At 43.7% G+C, this 22,511-nt stretch overlaps 1 protein-coding gene across 1 annotated transcript in view; it reads right to left on the reverse strand.

Moving 5' to 3' along the window:
• Window positions 1-22,093, reverse strand: part of RASSF3 (Ras association domain family member 3) — a 73,339-nt gene extending 51,246 nt beyond the window's left edge. Inside the window, exon 1 of the mRNA XM_019455005.2 lies at window positions 21,780-22,093. Coding sequence (XP_019310550.1) covers window positions 21,780-21,890 — 111 coding nt within the window. The 5' untranslated portion in view covers window positions 21,891-22,093. The remainder of the gene's footprint in view (window positions 1-21,779) is intronic.
• Between the last annotated feature and the right edge of the window lie 418 nt (window positions 22,094-22,511).

Below are 22,511 nucleotides of genomic sequence, written 5' to 3' on the forward strand. Positions count from 1 at the left end.
CCTTCTACACACACACTTCACGTGCAATCGCAAATCCAGATAGTTATCTATGCTTATAACTGACCAGGCATAAATCAGGGATTCCCATGACGCCCTTCTCAGGTTCAGCCATTTGCTAGGATGGCCCACAGAACTCAGGTAAGTACTCTAATCACTATTACCTGTTTTTTTACAAAGGCTACAATTCATGAACAGCCAAGAGATACACAAGAGGAGGTAGGTGGGAAGGGGCCCAGAGCTTTCACGACCTCCCCACAAGTGCCACTCCCCCTTCACCTCCCATGTTCACCAACCCAGAAGCTCTTCCAAATTCCTTCCATTATATATACTACACGTCACAATATCACAATGGCTCTTTATGACTTTCTACTAGACTGCATGCTCTGGAGGTGGGATATTGGCCTTCCTTCTCTTTAAATCCCAGGGCCAAGCACAACACCAGCTATAAAGCAGGCACCCAATAAATGTTTGTTGAGACCACGGAAGCAGGAAAGTAATCTCTCTGCTACAGCATAAACCATACAGTAGTTGCAGATAGTTCAGAAAAAAGTAGGAGGGGGCTAGGGAAAATAACCGGAACCACCCACATCCCCACACAAATTCTAGAGCACCCACTGCACTGTCGGAACTTCCAAAGGATCTCAAAAGTTTACTTCCGGGCGCCTGGTGCCTCAAGCCGGTTGAGTGTCAGATTCTTGATTTTGGCTCAGGTCAAGATCCCAGGGACGTGGGATGGAGCCCGCGTTGGGCTCTGTGCTAAGCATGCAGCCTCTTTCTCTCCCTCTGCCCCTTTCGGCAGGCTCATGAGCTCTTTAAAGGCTTTATTTCCCCCTCCCCCCAAAAAAGGGGGGGGGGGCGCCTGGCTGCCTCAGTGGAAAGAGCTTGAGCCCCATGTTGGGTGTAGAGATTACTTAAATAAAAATAAAATTAAAAGGAAAAAATAAAGACTTCTCCTTAGTAAACATTTCCACAGATCAACAGGATTGTGTGCTTCTACATTTTGGGAAGGAAAACAGAAAAACGTGGATTTTATGGAAGATCCAAAGTAAGGCTCTACAAACCAGTATTGAGCTAAATATAAATTGTAATCAGCATATTTCCTGAAAACCACTTTAGTTTTTTTTTTTTTTTTTTAATCCATCTAAGGACACTGCATTAGAATATTAATTATTAGGTATCCATTGATGTCAAGCCTGAGGAATACAATCCAGTGATACCACACTCAGACAGTATATTTCATATTCAAAGAGGTTTCAAAAATACAACCAGATAGTCCCCAGTTTTCTCAAGTTTCTTATCAAAAATAATAAACAGAGATTAAGAAAGGGATTTCGACCTGATAGAAAAAAAAGAAAACTATCAAGATAAAAACACTTCTATCGAAACTTCTTGAATTTATTTCCTAACATCTTTTTGTCATTAATTTTGAGCTATTTGGGGGGCGGCGGGGGGGGGGGGGGGTTGGGTCACATCCACATTCTGGTCATCAAAGGCTTTATTCTAAGAAAGTTAATAATACACTGAAATGGTCTAAGAAGTTTGCTTTCACAGTCCATATCCACATCAGGATTTATTTTTCTCTTGTTCCTTCAAATAAATCTTAACCACTTCCAATTCAAGGATGATGACCTCATGCTTCCGATCTCTCTTGCAGGGACCTCTGTCTTGAGCTTCAGAATCCTGATTCTCGTAGCCAGCTGGGTGCTACACAAACGCTCTGTAAATGTGCCTGAAATTGAACTATCCCACCACCTGGCTAGACCTGCCTCTCTTCCTCCTGTGTTCTCCAGTTCCCCATCGGCAGGGCCATCCTCTCAGCTGTCCCCTCCCCCCACACACACACACCTTTTTCCTCCTCTCTCCCCCCGCTTGGTCAATCAGTCAATCTCAGGAATCAGTCAACCTCAGAAATCCGCACCTCTCCCACTGCAATTGCCCCATTTCAAGCCCTAATGACCGTCACCCAGGTTACCGCAATGGCCTCCCGAACAATACCCCTGCTTCTCTCTAAACTCTTCCATAAACTGCTCTCAGCTCCCAAATTCTAGATCTGACCCCGTTACTTCTCCCTAAGTGGCTCCTCCCCACCCAGGAGATGCAATCCAAAGTCCTCAGCCTGACAAACAAGGCCCCTTTAGAGCCGGCTTCCTTCCCCAGTCGTTCACCACACCCACCACACCCGCAGGTGTGTCCTTCCCCCGACAGCTCCACCCAGAAGGCCACCTGCTCCCCCAGACACACCACAGAGCTCCCCTTCTGCTTCTGTGCCTCCGGCTTTCTCTCCACACAACAGCACTTGCACACGCATATCCACCTGCTTGGTCAGTGCCCATCGGCCACGACTCAAACTTCTAGTCACCCCCACCCCCCAACCCCGTATCAGGTACAAGTTTACCAGACTTTACCCTGCCCGCCTTCTCCAAGAGGACCCACCCGCTTTCTAAGCAGTCCTCCACCACTTCCGGTCCAAACACCACCCCTTCCGCTGCAAAGGTAGCCATTTCCTTGAGGGAACCCTAGTGCCTCACCTGTATCCCCATCCGCCTTCTTTCTACTCAGGTCGCTCATCTAAAAATGATGCCAACACACCAACGACTCCCTCTCCCCATGGACTCATTTTAGGGCACTATCCTTTGTAAGAACGAGCAGTTTGCACCCACTTTTCCTGTCTCTTCCGTAGCTGTTCAGTCCTCCTCCCTCTGCAGTCCGACTGCCTCTCCAGTTTTCCGAAGAGGCTCTCCTCAAGGCCTCCAGAGGCTCCTACTGGCTCAACTCCAGTCCCTGGCCTTTCTGCGTGCTGCACTTGCCCTACTGACCACGTGCCTGTTCTTGAGGCGGCCCATCCCTGGGCTCCCAGAACACCCTTCTCCTGGCTTTCTTCACCTCTCGAGTCACTCACTTTGGTTATCTCTGGAGACACACCCTTCTTCTCTGCCTACCCTTTAAATGCAAGGAGCACCTGGAACACTCAGTTGGTTGAACATAGGACTTTGGCTCAGGTCGTGATCTCACCGTTGGTGGGTTTGAGCCCTGTCTGCGGCTCACCACTGGTAGTGGCAGCCTGCTTGGGATTCCCCCACCCCCACCCGCCCTCTCTCCGCCCCTCCCCCACTTGCATGCTCTCTCAAAATAAAGAAACTTATAAGCAAACTTATGAATGAATGAATGCATGCTGGTGTATCCTCCTTGCTTGGGTCCCCCTCCTCCCATGGCTTCAACAAATCCCAGAGCTCTCTCCCCAGATCAGCTATACCTCCAAGAAGCTCAGGGAACACTGACACCCTACGGACAGCTCAAAAAAAATACACCCAGATTCATTCATTCGTTATTTATTGACTGCCTGGAGTCAATACACGGTCTGAACTTATCCTCCCTCCCCAATCTCCTCTTTCTTCCATATTCCCTTAATTGGCAAGTGATGACATCACCTTCCCAGTCACCCAAGCCAAGAAACCCACAACTCATCCCTGTCCTCATTCTCACCACCCCCCAGTACCCACATCCAGACCTACCCCATCCCAATTCACCAATATGTGCAACCTGGCCCCTCTTCCGCTTCATCCCCACTCTCACTGCCTTCCTTCCACCTCAGTAACTGGGCAGCCACGGAGGCCTAGCTAGAAGTCACTCCTGCAAGTCCCGATAGCCACAAAGAACAGGTCAGTACTTTGCACGGCTTTTTAGCTTCATGTGTCTACCTTTTGGGGGGGACATAAATTATGCAGCTGGGGAAATCCACTGCTTCACACTTCAGCCCACATTTCCTTTTCTGATCACTAGAATTGTTAAAATCAATCACTGCCTAAATGAATGTAATGCCTATATGCAAACTCAGAGATACTTCAAATAATGTTTAATAACTGTAACATTAAGGGTCTGGAGTCTTGATACTCTGCTTGCCACAAAATGGTAATGCAACATTTTAGTTCACCTAAACCATTTTGACAACACTCATTTTCATAGAGCCTACATTTCAAATTAAAAAGAACACAAATGTGAGCAGCTACTAAATCTGCCATCTCTTTGTATTATCGTATCACACATTTTCCAAATCTAAAATGCACCACAGGGGCAGCAGGGTGGCTCAGTTAGTTAAGCCTCAGACTTCGGCTCAGGTCATGATCTCATAGTTCGAGAGTTTGAGCCCCGCATCGGGCTCTGTGCTGACAGCTCAGAGCCTGGAACTTGCTTCAGATTCTGTGTCCCTCTCCCCCTGCCCCTCCCCTGCTCACGCTCAGTTTCTCTGTTTCTCAAAAATAAACAAAACATTGAAAAAAAAATTTTAATAAATAAGTAAATAAATAAAATGCACCACAGAATTTCAGGGACACTACAATGTGCTTAATGAAAAAAAATGGGAGTTGCTACAAAAATAATTTTTTTTGTGATTTCCATTCCTAAAAACAAAGCTTCCTATAATTATGTGTTTAAGTATGTTCCTTCTAGCTAATTGCAGAAAACCAGACTCTTCACATTAAAAGGAACCATTCCACCCAGGCCATTCCTTTAGAGTTAGTTATGTCTTTCTAAATTATCAATAATCCCTCAAATGTTTAAAAGTCAAATTTTAAAGAAATATCTTTCCCTATGGGGTCTTGCTGAAATATCTCCTGAAGTCTGTATGAAATTAGAAACAGATGAAAATTCTAAATAAATTGCTCAGATTGAAAATAATTCTTCTTGGGAATGACAATGTCTCAATTATGAATCAGGTTAATCATCACATTCACGAATCATTCAATATGGCCTCTATAAAGCAAAGATCCCTAGCCCTCAAGAGTTTTCATTCTTGTCAGGAAGGCGATACTTAAATATGCCTGTAGCAATCAGAGGACAAGACATTGTTGTAAGAAATGAGCCTTGAACTGGATATCCATGGATCAGTGAATGGAGAAGCTGAGTAAAGCACTCTACACAGGGTGTGGGCAAGGGGATAGAAGCCTCTGGAAGCCTCATATTTGGATATATTGTATTAGGCAAAAGACTCTGAGGTTTTATAATAGAATTTAAAAGAAACTGATTTGGAACATTTACCTGGCAAGGGTCAATGCAGACCAACTGGAATACAAGAGACACTGGAAACAAAAGACAACATTTAATCTTCCAAAGGAAATGAATACACTTCCCTCACTCCCAAATGTGAATGCACACCTGCCTGTAAGCACTCGTCCTTCAGTAAGCACAGGGGCTAAATTACCCACACTACCCTAGCATTCTCTGTAAGCACAAGACTCTCCTACATTCATCCTGCCCAGTTTCTTTCTGGTGGGCTCCTTCTTAAATAGTTCTTGACATCATGTTTACAACTCCTGCAATAATTAAGGCTTTCCTTTGGCTTGCATGAAACCCATTCTTGTTGGAACTATATAGGGATGAATTCAATAAACCACCAGGACCCCCTTGATTTCTTACCCAAGACATTCCCTCTTTAGGAAAAGGAATAATTCATATTCTACTCATATTCCACATATTCTACTCATTTCTCAAACACCCATGACTAACCAATTCACTTAAGTTCAACCCCACCCAACCAGATATGACCTAATACAGCTATTTCCTAACTAATTCATTTGGCATCGCAATACATTTCATGGAATCCCTTTCAAGCCCTTTATCACCGTTACTTTCCCTCCAATCAAGAATTCAGCTCTAGAATAAATCAGCCATTAAATTCCAAAGCTACTTCTTTGGAACAAAGTAGAGGCCTAGGACCCAGGTCTCCACATCCCCAGCCCAATATATGTTCCGTTTCGCCTAAATGGCTCACTTTCACATGATACAGAATCTATTACCATTATTTATTTTAGGATTACTCCCCTTGAAAAAAAAAAAAAAGAAACATGTTTCACTGCTTTCAACCAACTTATTTTTCTTGATTAGGATTCTGACACAAATCTGACCAAATGAAAACCACGTGGTCAATTAACGAATAATGACAGGGCACCTGGCTGGCTCACTCAAAGGAGCATGTGACTCGATTTCAGCACTCGGGGAGTTGGAGCCCCACATTGGGTGTAGACATTACTTAAAAATAAAATCTTTAAAAAATAAATAAAAACAAATAACAATAGACCCCACTTGGTGCCCTGTGCCAAGTACCACACTAGCAATGAACATCTAGTGGTGAACAAGACAGAAATGGCCTGCCCTCATGAAGCTCACAGACAGGATAATCTGGAAGGCCTAAAACTAAATTTACTCAAAGCCCCTGATGCATTCAATCAATAATAAGAATGGGATATCGTCTTTCTCCAAAGCATCAGAGTGCTTCATAAACACAATTCATTCATAAGGTAATTTAAACTTGCTGCTTAGATATAAAATGCTCAGGTCATCCAGGGTGCCTGGATGGCTCAGTTGGTTGAGAGTGGGACGCTTGATTTCGGCTCAGGTCATGACCCCAGGGTCATGGGATCGAACTCCACATCAGGTTTCATGCTGAACATGGAGCCTACTTGGGATTCTCTTTCTCCCTCTGCCCCTCGCCCCTCTCCCCAGCTCGTGCTTTCTGTCCAAAAATATTACAAAAAAAAAAAAAAAAAGTTCAGGTCCCCAAATACAAATCACCATTTTGCAGATAAAAAGAGACATACTTGGGGGCGCCTGGGTGGCTCAGTTAAGCAACCAACTTCAACTCAGGTCATGATCTCGCAGTTGTGAGTTCAAGCCCCGCATCAGGCTCAGAGCCTGTAGCCTGCTCAGATTCTGTGTCTCCCTCTCTCTCTGTCCCTCCCCTGCTCACACACTGTCTCTCTGTCGCTCTCTCAAAAATAAACAAACATTAAAAAATTTTTAATGAAAATCAAAATTAACAAAATATACATGAATGAGATGGGGGAATAAATTCATTTTTCAATAACCATTTATCAAGTATCACCTCCAATACTACCATAGGTTGAGAATTTAAAATCAATTTATAAGACACAATATATGTTAAGAAAACAATTTTATACTAGTCTCTAAACACTAATATTTGCAATTATGTAACAATTCATAACTTGGGAGTACTTTCACACACATTATCTTATATAACCCCTCTAGAATATGTTTTAAAGATTAACAAGCTGATACTCAAAAAGTTAAGGAACCTCTTCAAAGCTCCCAGAGCTAGTGAATGACAGATTCAAAATCAAGATGATTTCCCAATTCTAGATCCCTAGACTTTCCCATCATATCACACTATCTTAGAGCTCCTATGAAATTGTTTTTAATGAATAATGCTAATACTACTAGAAATAATAGTCAACATTTATTGAATATGTACTCACATGCTGGATAATGTCCCAAGTCTTTTATATTAACAAGAGAATATTTACGTAGGAGTATCAGTAAAATTTACAGTTCAGCTAAATTTACAATGGAAGTGATTAAAAATATTCACAATGGCATTCAGAATATAAAGCCAGCTTTAGACAACCAATTTATTGTAAGAAACACAACCAAAGGAAGGGGAGGCTGGGGACAGAGAGGGAATGGCAAACCCCAAGAGGCTCACATGGTCTGAAGGAAGAGGTTTCCCACCAGATTCCAAAACCCATGCCAGTTTTATAGAGCATAAATGAACTCTGAAGAGTTAGCCAAACAGATCACGTGACTCACTGAGCTTCTTTAATGCCTGTGCACAAGCGAAGCTTACTTCCGAACTGTGGATGTGTCCAGCAATGCTCAAACACTGAGTGGGAGACCAGAGGGCTGGGAGCCCAGCCACAGCGCGTGGAAATGGATTCAAAGGACAGCAACACATCCCCTTTGCCGTGAGGTACTCAGTTCACATAAATTACCCCATTCAATTTGATCTCATGAAAACCAGAAACAAGACAGTGACTAAGTCCCTAAACAATGAGCACAAGGCAATTTACACCTTCTGGAGGAAAAAGGGAAGCCCCCCAGGAAGAAGCAAAAATCTGTCACCAGGTCAAGCCAGTAGCCTCCAGCAGAAAACTGCAGCCAGAATCCTGCAGCCAGAGGCAGATAAGAGAGGGAAAACAAAAGGAAGTTGAAAGAAAAAAGGAGGAGAAAAGAAAAAAACTTCAGTGTCTTAAGGTATACACCAACTCTTGAGCAAAAGAACCACATTTTCCTATGTCCGATCTCTCTTTCCACTGGGGTGGCTAACTTTAAGGGGAAAAAAGACTTTAGTAAAGACTTTGATAGGTGGCCTCAGGCTTGGTCAGGAGACAACAACTCCTTTACCAGAAAACAAAGGCACTACAGTGAGACTGAAAGTGGTTTCAAAAAGAAAAAAAAAAAAATTTTTTTTAAGCCTCCAGCAATGACTAAAGCTTCCTCCTGATCAAGGACATTGAGATTCCCAATTTCTTTTGGTCAATAAATCCAAAGTGATGCACCTAATTACCTTTCATTCTTTGGCCTCAACTCTCCCAGGCACGGCCAGTTCTCCATTCAGCCCAAAACTCAAATGAAATACATGACCAAATGTGGAAGAACCTTTTAAAAATAAAAGGTAATTTTTTTTTAATTGCTAATACTTATTACTGTTTATATGTGCCAGGCATGCTGCTACTTTACAGATGAGGAAATCGAGGCTCAAAGAGGTGCAAGGACTTGCCCAAGATAATGGTGGGCAGATTTAAACCCAGGCTGCCTTACACAGCTGCTTATTATTAATCAAGGACACACATCCTTTTAGCCCATAACAAAATCCAGTTCCCCCTCTCTTTTTTTTTTTTTTTTTTTTTTAATAGCCCTCACCAGAAAAGATCAAGATCCACTGTTAATTAAAACTGTTCAGGGGTGTCTGGGTGACTGACTCAGTCAGTTAAGCATCCCACTTCGGCTCAGGTCATGATCTCACTATGAGTTCAAGCCTATGAGTTCAAGCCCCACGTCTGACTCTGTGTTGACAGCTCGGAGCCTGGAGCCTGATTCGGATTCTGTGTCTCCCTCTCTCTCTGCCCCTCCCCTGCTCTCACTCTCTCTCTCAAAAATAAACATTAAAAATAAAATTTAAAAAAACTGTTCAGAAGTACCTCCAGTGTGAATGAATTTTACGCTGATTTGCTGATTTGGGTGCTATATTTGCCTTTTTGAAAGGTATTACTTTCCCCTACATAACCTACCTCCAGTCCCCTGCACCAAATGGCAGGAATAATTGCACTCTGGGTACAGTTCATAGAGCAAATTTCTCTAGCACAGACCAGCAGGACAGCCAAGAATCAAACCCCACACCTCAGCACAGTACATCACCACCACACTCCTTCCCCCCCACCCCCACCCCCAGAGCACCACGTGGGCCTGGTCATTAGAGAAAGCAAGAAAGCAATTTTCAAACTTCAGAAAGATCTGAAAGGGCAGTGACTCTCCCCCAAAGGAAAACTGGCAAGAAAAAGCTATCCACGAGCCTGTTTAAACAAACAGAAACAGACCTTAAATGGACAAAAGTAATATTATTGTTTCTTTAAACCACCTACATAATATTTACATTTTCCCATAGCTGGGAAATCACGGACTACAGTCAAATACCTCTGAATTCACCTCCGCAGTGCCATTAAAACCTGGATCTGGTGAAGGTCTAAACCAATAAAACTTCTGTTGGTTTAATTTCTCATTTCCAAGTTCCACTGAAATTAAAGTCCAAATAAATCAACTGAATGTTAATTATCTTGGAAAGCTCCATTAACTATAAAACACGATGGAATGTTAAACATTTTTAGTACTGCTATTTTTTCCCTATGTAATGCATACAGCTTTTTTATATTTTCATAAAAGTGTTTGGTTTTTGTTTGGCTGCTCAAGAACTGTATCAACTACACATAAATTTCTAGGACTTCACTGGCAAAGTATCAAAAAAATATTCCTCGAAACAAGCATTTGTAGGAAATTTTCAGAGTAAACTTGTTTGAGTTGCCTAAGAATATGAGGATTAAGGCGGCTTCATAATCCATCTAAAGTCAGAAATAATTCTTTCCGTCTCTTTAAAAGATTCACTTAATTAAAATATTATGAATGAAGAAAAAATTAAATGAGGACAAACTACGGGTTCATCAGATTATAAGAGATTAAGCCAAAATTTTCATCACAGGCAAGCCTTAAGATAGAAGGATGCCCGATTCTATCTAACTGCAATGTTTCAACAAAAGACAGTAGGCCAATAAGTAAACAGTATAAAAATTCTTTGGGGTAGGTGGGGTTTTTTTTTGTTTTGTTTTGTTTTTTTTAGCAGTTTGTCCTACAATCCTTTTTTTCAATATCTGGTCTGTTTATAAAACTTAGGTTCTTCTGAATTCTCCCGGGGGCTTGGAAGACTCACACTAAATGTACTGAAATTCAAAGATAAACGGGCACCTTCAGTCACTTTTTTTTTTTTTTTAACATGCTAAGTAAAAGGCACATCGTCCAGCTCCCACCCTCTGTATTCCACAGTGTATTCACAGGACACTGATGCTTTCTTAGTAATGCCTTTCCTGTGTCATAATTATAGGAGTAAAGTGGGTTTTTTTTTTTTTTTGCTTGGAGTTTCAGAGTGATGTCAGCCTGAGACAGACTCTAAAGGATTTCAAAATGCCAGAATATGTAATGTCCTTTTGGTACAAACAGAGTAAGTCAAAAAATAACCTGGAGTTTAGCTGACCACAAAAAAGGGGAACCATCTCCCCCGCTAAACATGCACACGACTCAAGAACAGAACTCTTGGGAGATTTCCGGCCTGCCTAACAAATGGTCAAAGGCCATGAACAATGCTCACACCAAGAGGAAGATCTACTTAGAAGTACAGAAACATATTAAATTTACTGTTAAAGGAATGCAAGTTAAATAACAATGAGTTATTCTTTGTCCTCAGAGTCACATGCTCTACTGACTGTGCCAGCCAGGCACCCCACTTTTCCCTCTATTTTAACGACGATGCCCAGTGGAGCTAAGGGCACAATGAAACTAGTTAAAAATACAGCCTTCAGGGGCACCTAGGTGGCTCAGTCAGTTAAGCATCCGACTCCGGCTCAGGTCATTATCTCACAGTTCATGGGTTCAAGTCCCCATCCGGCTCTGTGCTGACAGCTCAGAACCTGGAGCCTCCTTTGGATTCTGTGTCTCCCTCGCTCTCTGCCCCTCCCCTGTTCATGCTCTGTGTCTCTGTCTCTCTCAAAAACAAACATTTAAAAAAAACATATCTTAAAATTTTTTTAAAAATTTACTATATGATTCAGCAATGCCACTTCTGGGTATATACCTGAAAGAATTGAGATTCACCTAAGACAGATCCCATGTTCCTTGCAGCATTACTCACCATAGCCAAGAGTTAGACGCACCCAACTAGTCACTGACTGATTAATGGATAAACAAAATGTGGTACATACATGGAATGCAGTATTATTCAGACCTGAAGGAAATGCTAACACATGCTACAGACGGATGAACCTTAAGGACATTGCGCTGAGTGAAATAAGCCAGTCACAAAAAGACAAATATTGTAGGATTTCACTTACAGGAGATATCCAGAACAGTCAAACCCATAGAAACAGAAATAGAATGCTGACTGCCAGGAGTACGGTGGGGAGAGGGTTGCACTTTAATGGGGACAGAGTTTCAGTTTCCAAGATGAAAAAGTTCTGGCAATGGGAGACATAACAATGTAAATATACTTAACACTAGATGGCAAATTTTAGGTGTATTTTACCACAATTTTTTTAAAAGTCAGGACAAAACAATTATATGTATGTAAAAGGACAAATGAGGGGTGCCTGGCTGGCTCAGTCAGTTAAGCATGGGACTCTTGATCTTGGGGTCATAAGTTTGAGCCCTACGTTGGGTGTAGGGATTACTTAAAAAAATAAGACAAATGAAAAAAACTAGAAAACAATTCTGCAAAATAATATTCGAATTAAGATATTGACCTGAACTTAGATAATGGACCATTTTCCCCTCAAAGTATATGATGCGATTTTTACAGCACTCTTATTATCAAAAAAATTTGGGGGAGGGGGGGCAACTGGGTGGCTCAGGTGGTTAAGCATCCGACTTCGACCCAGGTCATGATCTCATGGCTGTAAGTATGAGCCCCATGTCAGTCTCTGTGCTGACAGCTCAGAGCCCAGAGCTTCCTTCACATTCTATCTGTGTCTCCCTCTCTCTCCACCCCTCCCCCACTCGTTCTTTCTCTCTCTCTCAAAAATAAACAAATATTAAAAATTCTGGAAAAAAAGATTTTTAAACATACTGCTCCAGCTACCAATAAAACCTTAATATCCTTTGAGTAAAAATGCCATGCCTATGATAAAGTACTTTCTTCGCATATACGAAACAAACATGGAGCCAGATTTTGAACTAAGACCTTGCTCTTTACCATGGACGAGAAATGACGTATACAGACTACAAACTCAACTTTTTAAAAGATTTTAAGTAATCTCTACACCCAAAGTGGGGTTCAAACTTAGAGTCATACAACCCTGAGATCAAGAACCACATGCTCTATCCACCGAGCTAGCCAAGTGCCGTAAGACTCTGAACTCAACTTCTTAAGAGCAGGTTTCTATCTGTTTTGTTCATCAAAACCCTAGCACCAGTCTATCACATTGCGAGCATTCCATGAACACTTGGGAATGAATGTAGAAAACTACCTTCACAATCTTAACACACACAAACATGGCCTGACCTGCATTAATTTCATGAAAAAGTTTGCTGATTGCATTCTAAACCTCTTAAATCTAGATCTTCTAAATCTATTCTTCTGGTCTCCAATTCCCAAATTCATCCTTCTTCCTGCTCTAATTATCTCACTTTCTTTAGCATCTGGAAAAAAGAACTGAGTGCTACAATATAATTAGTAAATTATTCTTAGCTGACTGAATCATGTAGCAGCAGTTAGCAATTATAGTCCATAAAATGTGTATTACTCTTGCTGTTTTAATACCCTATGAAATAATGAGCTCCATTCTCTTTAAATTCAAGGCAGGGTTGCAGTTTGAATGCCATTAGGACAGTTTTTATCCTATCAGCTCATAGGTCAGAAAAAAGGGAAGTTCCCCACACAAAAGTTTCACAACCTCAAAATGCTGGTATGCATGACCCTCGATAGGCTGAGAAGAAACTATTCCCAACAGTAAAGGGCAAGTTCCCCTTCACAAAGAAAAATCTTCTCAGGGCACCTGGCTGGCAACCCATCCATCCATGTGCAGAGGATGGAGATCGAAACCCCCAGCAAGAGTTAGCAGCTCTGCTTTAGCAGATAGCATTGCCCAGCAGAAACAGAATGTGAGCCACATACAGAATTCTAAATTTTCTAGTAGCCAAGTTAAAAAACAAACAGGTAACAATTTCATTTAACTCAGTATATCCCAAATATTCAGCATATAACCAATATTAAGCAATCATTGTTTACATTTTATATTCTCTTCCCTTGGTTTTAGAAATCAGTGTATATTTCATACCTCCAGCACCTCTAAGTTCAGGTCAGAAACATTTCAAGTGCTCAAGAGTCACATGTGGTCAGTAACTACTGTATTACAGTACAGTTTTAGAATGATGACCACTTCTATTCACAACATTTTTATGTGCATATCACATCTTAATCATTTTTTTATGGGCTCTGACATCCTTCCTATTGCATATCTGGCCCTGTCCATTAAAAAAATAACAAGTTAGGGGCGCCTGGGTGGCTCAGTCAGTTAAGTGTCCAACTCTTGATTTCAGCTCAGGTCATGATCTCATGGTTTGTGAGACTGAGGCATGAGCATGAAGCCCACTTAAGATTCTCTGCCTTTCTCTCCCTTTGCCTCTCCCTGACTCATTCTCTCTCTTTCTCAAAAAAAAAAAAAAAAAAAAATATATATATATATATATATATATATATATATATATACATATATATATGTATATATTATATATATGTATATATATAGACATTCTAACTTTTGGGGCATCTGGGTGGCTCAAGTCAGTTAAGCATCTGACTCTTGATTTCAGCTCAGGTCATGATCTCAGGGTTCATGGGATCAAGCCCCACATCAGGCTCTGTGCTATTAGCAGAGGGATTCTCTCTCTCTCTCTTTCTTTCTGCCCCACCCCCCTCTCAAAAATAAACTTTAAAAAATAATGATGATAATAACAAGTAAACAAAACCATTTCACTAGCCACTGACAGCCAAACCAGAACTATTAAGAAAAACCTGAAAAACTAACACTATTTGGGAGAGTTTGATCAACTCTGGTTAGTGTTATTAATATGAACTCTGTTTAATGCACTTCATATCCTTGAGGATGATGATGTTTCTGTTGGAACACAATCATCTACAGCTTCTGGACAGATGTCAACAGGAAAACGTGGCTTGTTTTACAGAGATACACTTCTCCGTAAGCCTTTCCATCTAAACTGATGTACAGCTTTACCACACTTTACACAATACAAGTGTTCTTTAAAAACTGTCAACAGGTACAAGTTTCCTTTACACTAAAGGGACAAGCTCTTTTTTTTTTTTTTTAATTTTTTTTTTTTAACGTTTATTCATTTTTGAGACAGAGAGAGACAGAGCATGAATGGGGGAAGGTCAGAGAGCGAGCGAGACACAGAATCTGAAACAGGCTCCAGGCTCTGAGCTGTCAGCACAGAGCCCGACGCAGGGCTCGAACTCACGGACCGCGAGATCATGACCTGAGCCGAAGTCGGACGCCCAACCGACTGAGCCACCCAGGCGCCCCAGGGACAAGCTCTTTAAAGAAAAATTAGAGACATGTTCTATTTGGTAAGCTTTTAAAAAATATTAGTCAAAGGAGGCAGCTGAGTGGCTCAGTCGGTTGAGCATCCAACTCAACTTTGGCTTAGGTCATGATCCCAGGGTCATAGGATCGAGCCCCACATCAGGCTCTGCACTGAGCATGGAGCCTGCTTGAGATTCTCTCTCTCCCTTTGCCCCCTCCCCTGCTTGCGTGTGCTCTCTCTCCAAAAATAAATACATACATACATACATAAAATAAACACTTAAAAATAAATAAAACCTTAAAGGCAAAACAAAGTAGGCATCCCTCCCCTCTTAAGCCCTCTGCTCCTTCCCTTCATAGCAAAAATAAATTGTTGGCAAAATAAATTCAATAAATGTTAAATGGATGAATAATGGGCTTTCTTAAAATAAGGGGGAAATACATAAAGTGAGTTATACCTAAACCAGTAATAACACTGATTACCAATATCATTTATTTTTAAATGACTATTAACGTGTAAGATGCTTTTAGAAACTTTTGGTCCAGCTGGGAGAGGAGGAAAAATTCTGTATACTTGTGTATAAAGGAAAAGTCACAGTACCAAGGACTGGAACTTCCATCCAAAATCAGTAGGTTTTCCATAAAAGACTCTTAAAAACTGAGAACAATCTGAGGGTTGATGGGGGTGGGGGGGAATGGGTATTGAGGAGGGCATCTGTTGGGATGAGCACTGGGTGTTGTATGGAAACCAATTTGACAATAAATTTCATATTAAAAAAAAAATCAGTAGGTTTTCATTCCTTCAAAAACTAAGTACGGGGCATTTATTTATGTGCTGGGTCAACATGGTAGTCTCTGTCCTCATTAAACTAGATACAACAACAAATTATAATTTTTGCTATGAAAGGAAAGAGCAGAGGGCTGTAAGAGGAGAAGTTGCCTACTTCGGAGTGGTGATTCAGGAAGACTTTTCTGAGGGGACGGAGAAGGGAGGGAAGCAATCCCAAGCCAAGGTTCTGTGATGGCAAATCACACAGCTCCAGAAAGGAAGTGAAGACTAGTATGACCAGAGTCCTAGTTATATGCAGTTATTTAAAAGTTGTTGCAGAGGAGCCTGGGGTGGCTCAGTCAGTTAAGCATCCGACTCTTGATTTCAGCTCAGGTCGTGATCTCATAGTTCAAGAGTTCAAACCCCGCATCAGGCTCTGTGCTGACAGTGTGGAGCCTGCTTGGGATTCTCTCTCTCTTCCTCTCCTCTGCCCCTCCCTGGCTCTAGTTTTCTAAATAAAATAAATAAATAAAAATAAAAATAAAATAAACATTAAAAGTTGCTGCATCAGGGGCACCTGGGTGGCTCAGTCCATTAAGCATCCAGTCATGATCTTCAGCTCAGGTCATGATCTCACAGTTGGTGAGTTCAAGCCCCTCATCAGGCTCTCTGCTGTCAGCACAGAGCCTGCTTGGGATCCTCTGTCTCCCTCTCAGTCTGTCCCTCCTCCACTCACACTCTCAAAAATAAATAAGCGTTTAAATAAATAAACAAACAAAAGTTGTTGCATCCGAAAATGAACAAGAAGCAGGGCCTCGTCACATAGCTAATGCTTATTCACAATTAAACCTCTTACTAGGCACTGTGCATAGCTCTTCAATGAGACAAAGATACAAACAGGTGAATTTAGCCAAGATACAGTATATAAAAGCAGCTCCTTCCCAGGCATCTATCTCCTATCCTGTACTGTCTTTTCACCAGCACTTCTGAACAAGGGCCCCAACTAGATAATGGCCTCAAGCCAAATCAGAAGCGAAAAGCAAGCCTCAAACAGGGGCCTTTATCAAAGGACAGCTACTTCTGTGGGCAGCTGGGGGTGAGCAAGAGCTGATGCTCACGGCTAAGAATTGGGGCCCACACCACACTAAAAAGTACTTGGTCTGCCTCGTGTTTTTTTCCTCCCAGAAAATGAATGTTTACAGTATGACATGCATGGACTGCCAAAGGAAGTCTAAAAAGAATAAGCACATTATTGGATATTTTTAGCTTTTCTTTTCATAAATGTTTTCTGTCACTGCTTTCCAAATAATCCCAAATCTTTGCAAGTTAGCCAGAAGAAGAAACGGGGAAGAGAATGTATTTTCATAGAAGAGGTGACTAATGTTCTCTTGAAATTGAGTTAAAGGAATGTGTCTTTGTGAGTCCTGTTCACACAAACACAAAATTCCAATGGATTAATATGTACTGTGTAAGGACAGGACATAGCAAACATGGAGACGAAACGTGCAAATCACCCCACACCAGGCAAAAGGACTGGTAGGAATACTTATGTTTGACAATATAGGGATTAAAAATCCATGCAGAAAAGCAATAAAGTCAAAATACTTTTGAAGTTGTAAACCATTATTCTTTCATCCCCAGTGACCTACCGCCAAAGCTTCTAATGGAAACACTGAAGAAAAACAGTGTGCCTCATTACTGCTGATTCTAACGATGTGACACAGAACCAAACAAGCCAGAAAAAACTTTAAATTATACTAAGGAGAGAACCCATAGGGCAAACTTGAGGCCTGTTATATGGGGTCTCACAGGCTTGCCTTATTAAACAATTTTTCAGGGTAACTTCTTTTAGAAGTGTGAGTGGTTCAGAGACAATTTTTTAAGTTTAAGGCTTCTTGACTATTCTGCTAAAGCAAAAACAGGGTCTCCTTTCCTTATTCCTATTGAACTACCAAAGGCCCAGAAAGAAAAGTAATTACCTTAGCTGGGGGTAAGATATGCTCCAATAGATTACATTAAGAATTATGAACACTGTAATGAAGATATATGCAGAATGGGGGACGGGTCCCCAACATTTTAAGAAACTCCTAAATTATAGATGTCCATATGTGCGACAAGAAAACTGAACTTTAATTTTTTTTTTTTTTTTTTTTTTGGCTGAGAATTAACAAAAAAGGAAAGTTTGTGGGCCCTTCGGTGAATCCCTTAACATAAAGGCCTTACCTTTCATTAATTCTCCAGGGGGGTTCTGGGGAGAATCATAAAATAGGATACATTTGAAAACCTGTAAAGAGCCGAGTATTATCAGGGCCCCTGGCTGGCTCAGTCGGTTATGCTTCTGACCCTTGATTTCAGCTCAGGTCATGATCTCATGATCCATGGGATCAAGCCCTGTAGAGCCTTTTAGGATTCTCCCTCCCTCCCTTCCACCCCTCTCCCCCGTATCTGTCTGTCTCTCTCTCTAATAAATAAACTTAAAAAGAGCCAATTATTATCAAACCAGGAAAGGAGTCACATAACTAATATTCACTGAGCAACCACTGTGTATCAGGTACCAATGGAGACCCCAGAGATACAACAATACATAGGACATCCAAACTGCCACAAAAAGGCCATGTGTTCATTCCTGTTTATATCCTCCAGACAGGTTTTTCAGTCTTTTGCTTTTTTTAAAGAGGATACCAACATAATATAAGAAAGAAAACAGTAACATTTTCTTTATATCCATAAGATTTTTGTTTTTGTTGGAGATAGAAGTTGGGCTATATTCCTTTGCCTGGCAAGAGAAGAAAAGAAATTCCTCACTCCCCTCCCCCTTTTTCTCCATCCTGAATTTACCACAAACATCTTGCTTTCTCTGGATATTTTCAAGAGTCCTAGAAACCATATCTTCCTGGCTTTTTCACCAGGTGGTTCAGCACCAAAAAAACAAAAACAAAAACCCACAATTACCATTATCAATAACAAAGCCTATGGCAACATCTCTCTTTGCACCTCTCTAAATAAAGGATAAATTTCAATTTCACTTTCACACTTTGTCAGATATGCTTATCTTTTTCTTCTAATCACCAACATAATAAAATGAAAAAGGTGGGGTGCCTAGCTGACTCAGTTAATATAGCAAGCGACTCTTGATCTCAGGGTCATGAGTTCAAGCCCCACATTGGGCACAGAGATTCCTTAAAATAATAATAATAAGATAATAAAATGACAAAGGCTTATCTATCATCTAACCATAGGTAAAACAAATGTTCTATATTTAGAGTGCCTTGCTTTTGAAGTTTTACTTCTTTGTGGCGCCTGGCTGGCTCAGTCGGTTTAACACCAACTTTGGCTCAAGTCATGATCTCACAGTTCGTGGGTTCAAGTCCCGTGTCGGACTCTGTGCTGGCAGCTCAGAGCCTGGAGCCTGCTTCAGATTCTGTACCTCTCTCTCTGTCCCTCCTCTCCTTGCACGCTCTCAAAAATAAATACACATTAAAAATTTTTAAAAAGGGGGCGCCCGGGTGACTCAGTCGGTTGAGCGTCTGACTTCGTTCGGCTCAGGTCCTGATCTCACAGTTTGTGAGTTCGAGCCCCACATGGCCTGCTTCGGATTCTGTGTCTCCCTCTCTCTCTGCCCCTTTCCTACTCATGCTCTGTCCCTCTCTCTCTCTCAAAAAGAAATAAACATTAAAAGAATTTTTTAAATAAATAAATAAATAAAAATTTTTTAAAAAAGTTTTACTTCTTTAACTTGCAAATCCTATCAGGAATTTAACACACTCCCTCAGGCACTTTAACCAAAATGCCCACAAAAATTCAGTTGGAAACACTTTTTCCACCTGGCAAGTAAGTTCCAGAAGTCAGCGCCTTCCATGTGTTATGTTAGAAGGGGAAATACACAGGCAATAAGGCTTCAGAATATACAGAACAGGATCTTCAAGCAAAGAACTAGGTCTTACTGTCCCGGTTTTCAGCACAACACTAATGAATGTCAGACTAATTCTAAATGCTAAATAAGTATTAAACAATATGAACGCTAGATCAACAAGCAGAAACACTGTAAACCCAGAGAAAAAGAGGCTTTTACTTTCTAAAGCACTGAAACATTCTCACACTATTCTAACCTGGATAATCTGGCCCTTGGGAAGGAGCATACCTGGAGAACCTGAGAACCAGCAAGTTTTCTGGAGATCAAGAGCCGCCTCTGGAACGGCCATCAACCCAGCACAACCACTGCTGTCAAATTCTAGCGAAAGTGTCAGGCGGTGACAGCAATGTAAGTGGCAGGAGAAAATACAAAGAGAAGAGAAACAAAGGAGAGATCAAGAAAGAAAGAAGAGCCAAGCGAAAGAAAGAAGCATAAGGAAAAGCGATTAATTCTTCCCTCAAAGACAGAAGAACAGTGTTTCTGCCTTCTAAACTTCACAGCAAACGCATGCCATTAAAATACACTCTATTGGGGGCTCCTGGGTGGCTCAGTCGGTTAAGCGTCCGACCGCTCAGGTCATGATCTCCCGGTCTGTGAGTTCGAGCCCCGCATCGGGCTCTGTGCTGACAGCTCAGAGCCTGGAGCCTGTTTCAGATTCTGTGTCTCCCTCTTTCTCTGACCCTCCCCTGTTCATTCTCTCTCTCTCTCTCTCTCTCTCTCTGTCTCAAAAATAAATAAACGTTAAAAAAAATTTTTTTTAATAAAATAAAATACACTCTATTGTAAAAGAAGGATCAATTGCTATTAACTCCATGTGGACCCCCCCCCCCACTCCAAAATTCAAATGATGAAGCCCTAAACGTGACAGGATTTGGAGGTGGGGATCTGTGGGAGGCAATGAGGCCAGGAGGGTGGCCCCCAAGATGAGAGGCACCCTTATAAGAGGAAGAAAGCTAGCCCTTTCTCCACCTGAGGTCACAGCAAGAGGTGGGCTGTCTCCCAGCCAGGAAGCCCAAGCCAAGAAGGGGGTCTTCACCAGAACCCCACCATGCACCCAGATCCACCTCCAGCCTCCAGAACTGTGAGAAATATTCGTGTTTAAGTCACCTAGTTTACGGTATTTGTTACAGCAGCCAGAGCTAAGCCATCGCTCAAAGTGACTAGTAAATAGTGCAACCCTAAGCCTTAGAAACAATAAAGAAGGCGGACTGCCGCCCCAGGACTTCACTTAGGATTACCTGCTTACTGAATAAGGGCACTTGACTTCACTCTGGCCCTTCACCATCCCCTCTGCCCCTCCTTCTGGTTTGGGGGCTAAGAGGCTGAGAAGACTAGAACTTCCGAATCTGGAAATCTGACCTCAGAAAGTGGTTAAGTAAACTTAAAAGGTCTGGCAAGGAAACCCTGACACATTACTCCGTCCTCACCCCTCCCATAACTCCTCTTCCGGCCCTGAACGATTTTCCTTGCCTCTAGTCTCCAGGACTGTCTAATAGCAAAGTTCGGGGAGCGCCTGATGTTATTTAAGGGCAACAAATTTGTTCCATTACAGCCTTCACTAATCTGATGTGGGCACGGCTTGGTTGGCGGGGCTCCCTGGTGTGGTTCCCAGGGCCAAGAGGCCGCAAGTTCACGCTCCAGACTGAGAAGTCCACCCCAAGTGGCCCGTTTCGAGAAAGCCTCCCTGAATAACACGGTCACGGTCGGCGAAACCGGCCCAAGTTCCCTTCCCATCTTTTCCAGAGTCCTACTTCCCACGGCATGCTTCCTCCAAAAAAGGAAGAAACCGGCCTAAGGCTCAGCTCTCGCCGGCTGGTATTTACCTAGCACCGGAACTTGTTTGCAAAACACTGGAGGCACTCACAAACTTGACTTTGCAGGAAACGCACAACCTTGACTCCCGCAACCAAGATCTAGTGAGCGCCTTCTATCGTCCCCACCCCCACCACCAAAGTCCCGGACCCGGAAGGTAGGGGAAGCCAGGTCACCACCGCCACCCCTGGCTATTACACGGTGCCCAAGCCACTCAGTGCCCACTGAGCCGACTCACAGTGAGGGCCGGGGCCAGGACCCGACCACGGACTGCTGGGGCGCACAGGAAACGCCGGGATGGGCGAGGGACGCCTCCACGCTCAGAACTACTTGCCCGCAGCCCGAAGCTGGGCCGCAGAGGCCATCTGGCGCGGAAGGCAGGAGACGGCCCCCGGTCTCCTGCCCTTCCTCCTCTTTCCCTAGCCCTGGCCGCTCTCCGCGCGCGCACGTCCGCACGCCCATGTGCACGAGCTCCAGGCACGACCCTGGGATCCCAAACAGCAGGAGCCCCTTCTCGGCCGCCCCCTCCTCCTTCCCAGCCGGCATCCCCAGCGAGCCTCGCAGGCACACGTGGATTCGGGGACCCCGGGAGCGATGGGCGCGGGCTGCGGCGCCCACGGCGCGTGCCACTCACTTGCTGGCCGGCGCGGGGCTTGCCCTGGGGCGCTCTCCTGAAAAAGGAGGTCCTGGCGGTGAAGAAGAAGTCCTCGGAGTCCTCCTCCAGGCTGCTGTAGCCGCTGCTCATGCTGCTGGTCCCGTCGCGCGTGGGCCGCCTCCCCCGGGTGCAGGCGGCCAGGCAGGGGGTACCGCGCCCGCCCGCCCCGCGAGGTTCCAGGCGCGCGGCCCGAGCCGCCCGCGGGCCGTCCAGCTGCAGCTGCGGCCGCCGCTCACTCCGGCCGTCCCGGCCCCTCCCGCCGCCTCCCCGCCAGGCTCCGGGCGCGGCTTTAGCCTCCGAGAGCCTTACGACCCCGCCTCCCGGGGCCCCGCCCTCTCCCGGGTGCCCCTCCCCGGGAGGCTGGGGACTGTGCCCACGCGGTCGGGGCGCTCGGCGCGTGGCCGCAGGTGGGGGTGGTGCAGCCCGCCCTCCCGGGCGCCTGCTCTACCCCGGAGGTGTCTGTGCCACCTAGAACGTCCGCTTCGGCGACTGCGTCTGGCCGGGCTGTGCTCGGGGTCGCTTCCCCAACCTCCCGGAAACTGCCAAGTCCTCCGTGATCCGGCTACCCGCCCCCCACTCCGCTAGCTGGGGCTTTGGGGAGGACCCGGGCAGAGCAGGGAACTGTCTCCGCCCTGCTCGCCCCTCCCGGGGTCCAGGGGGCGGCAGTAGAGATTGTCCAGCGGAGGAGCCCCCCGACCGTCGGGCCTCCGG

This window comes from Panthera pardus, unplaced genomic scaffold (assembly GCF_024362965.1).
Source record: "Panthera pardus isolate Hobbes unplaced genomic scaffold, ASM2436296v1 HiC_scaffold_6, whole genome shotgun sequence".
NCBI classification, from domain to species: Eukaryota; Metazoa; Chordata; class Mammalia; order Carnivora; family Felidae; genus Panthera; species Panthera pardus.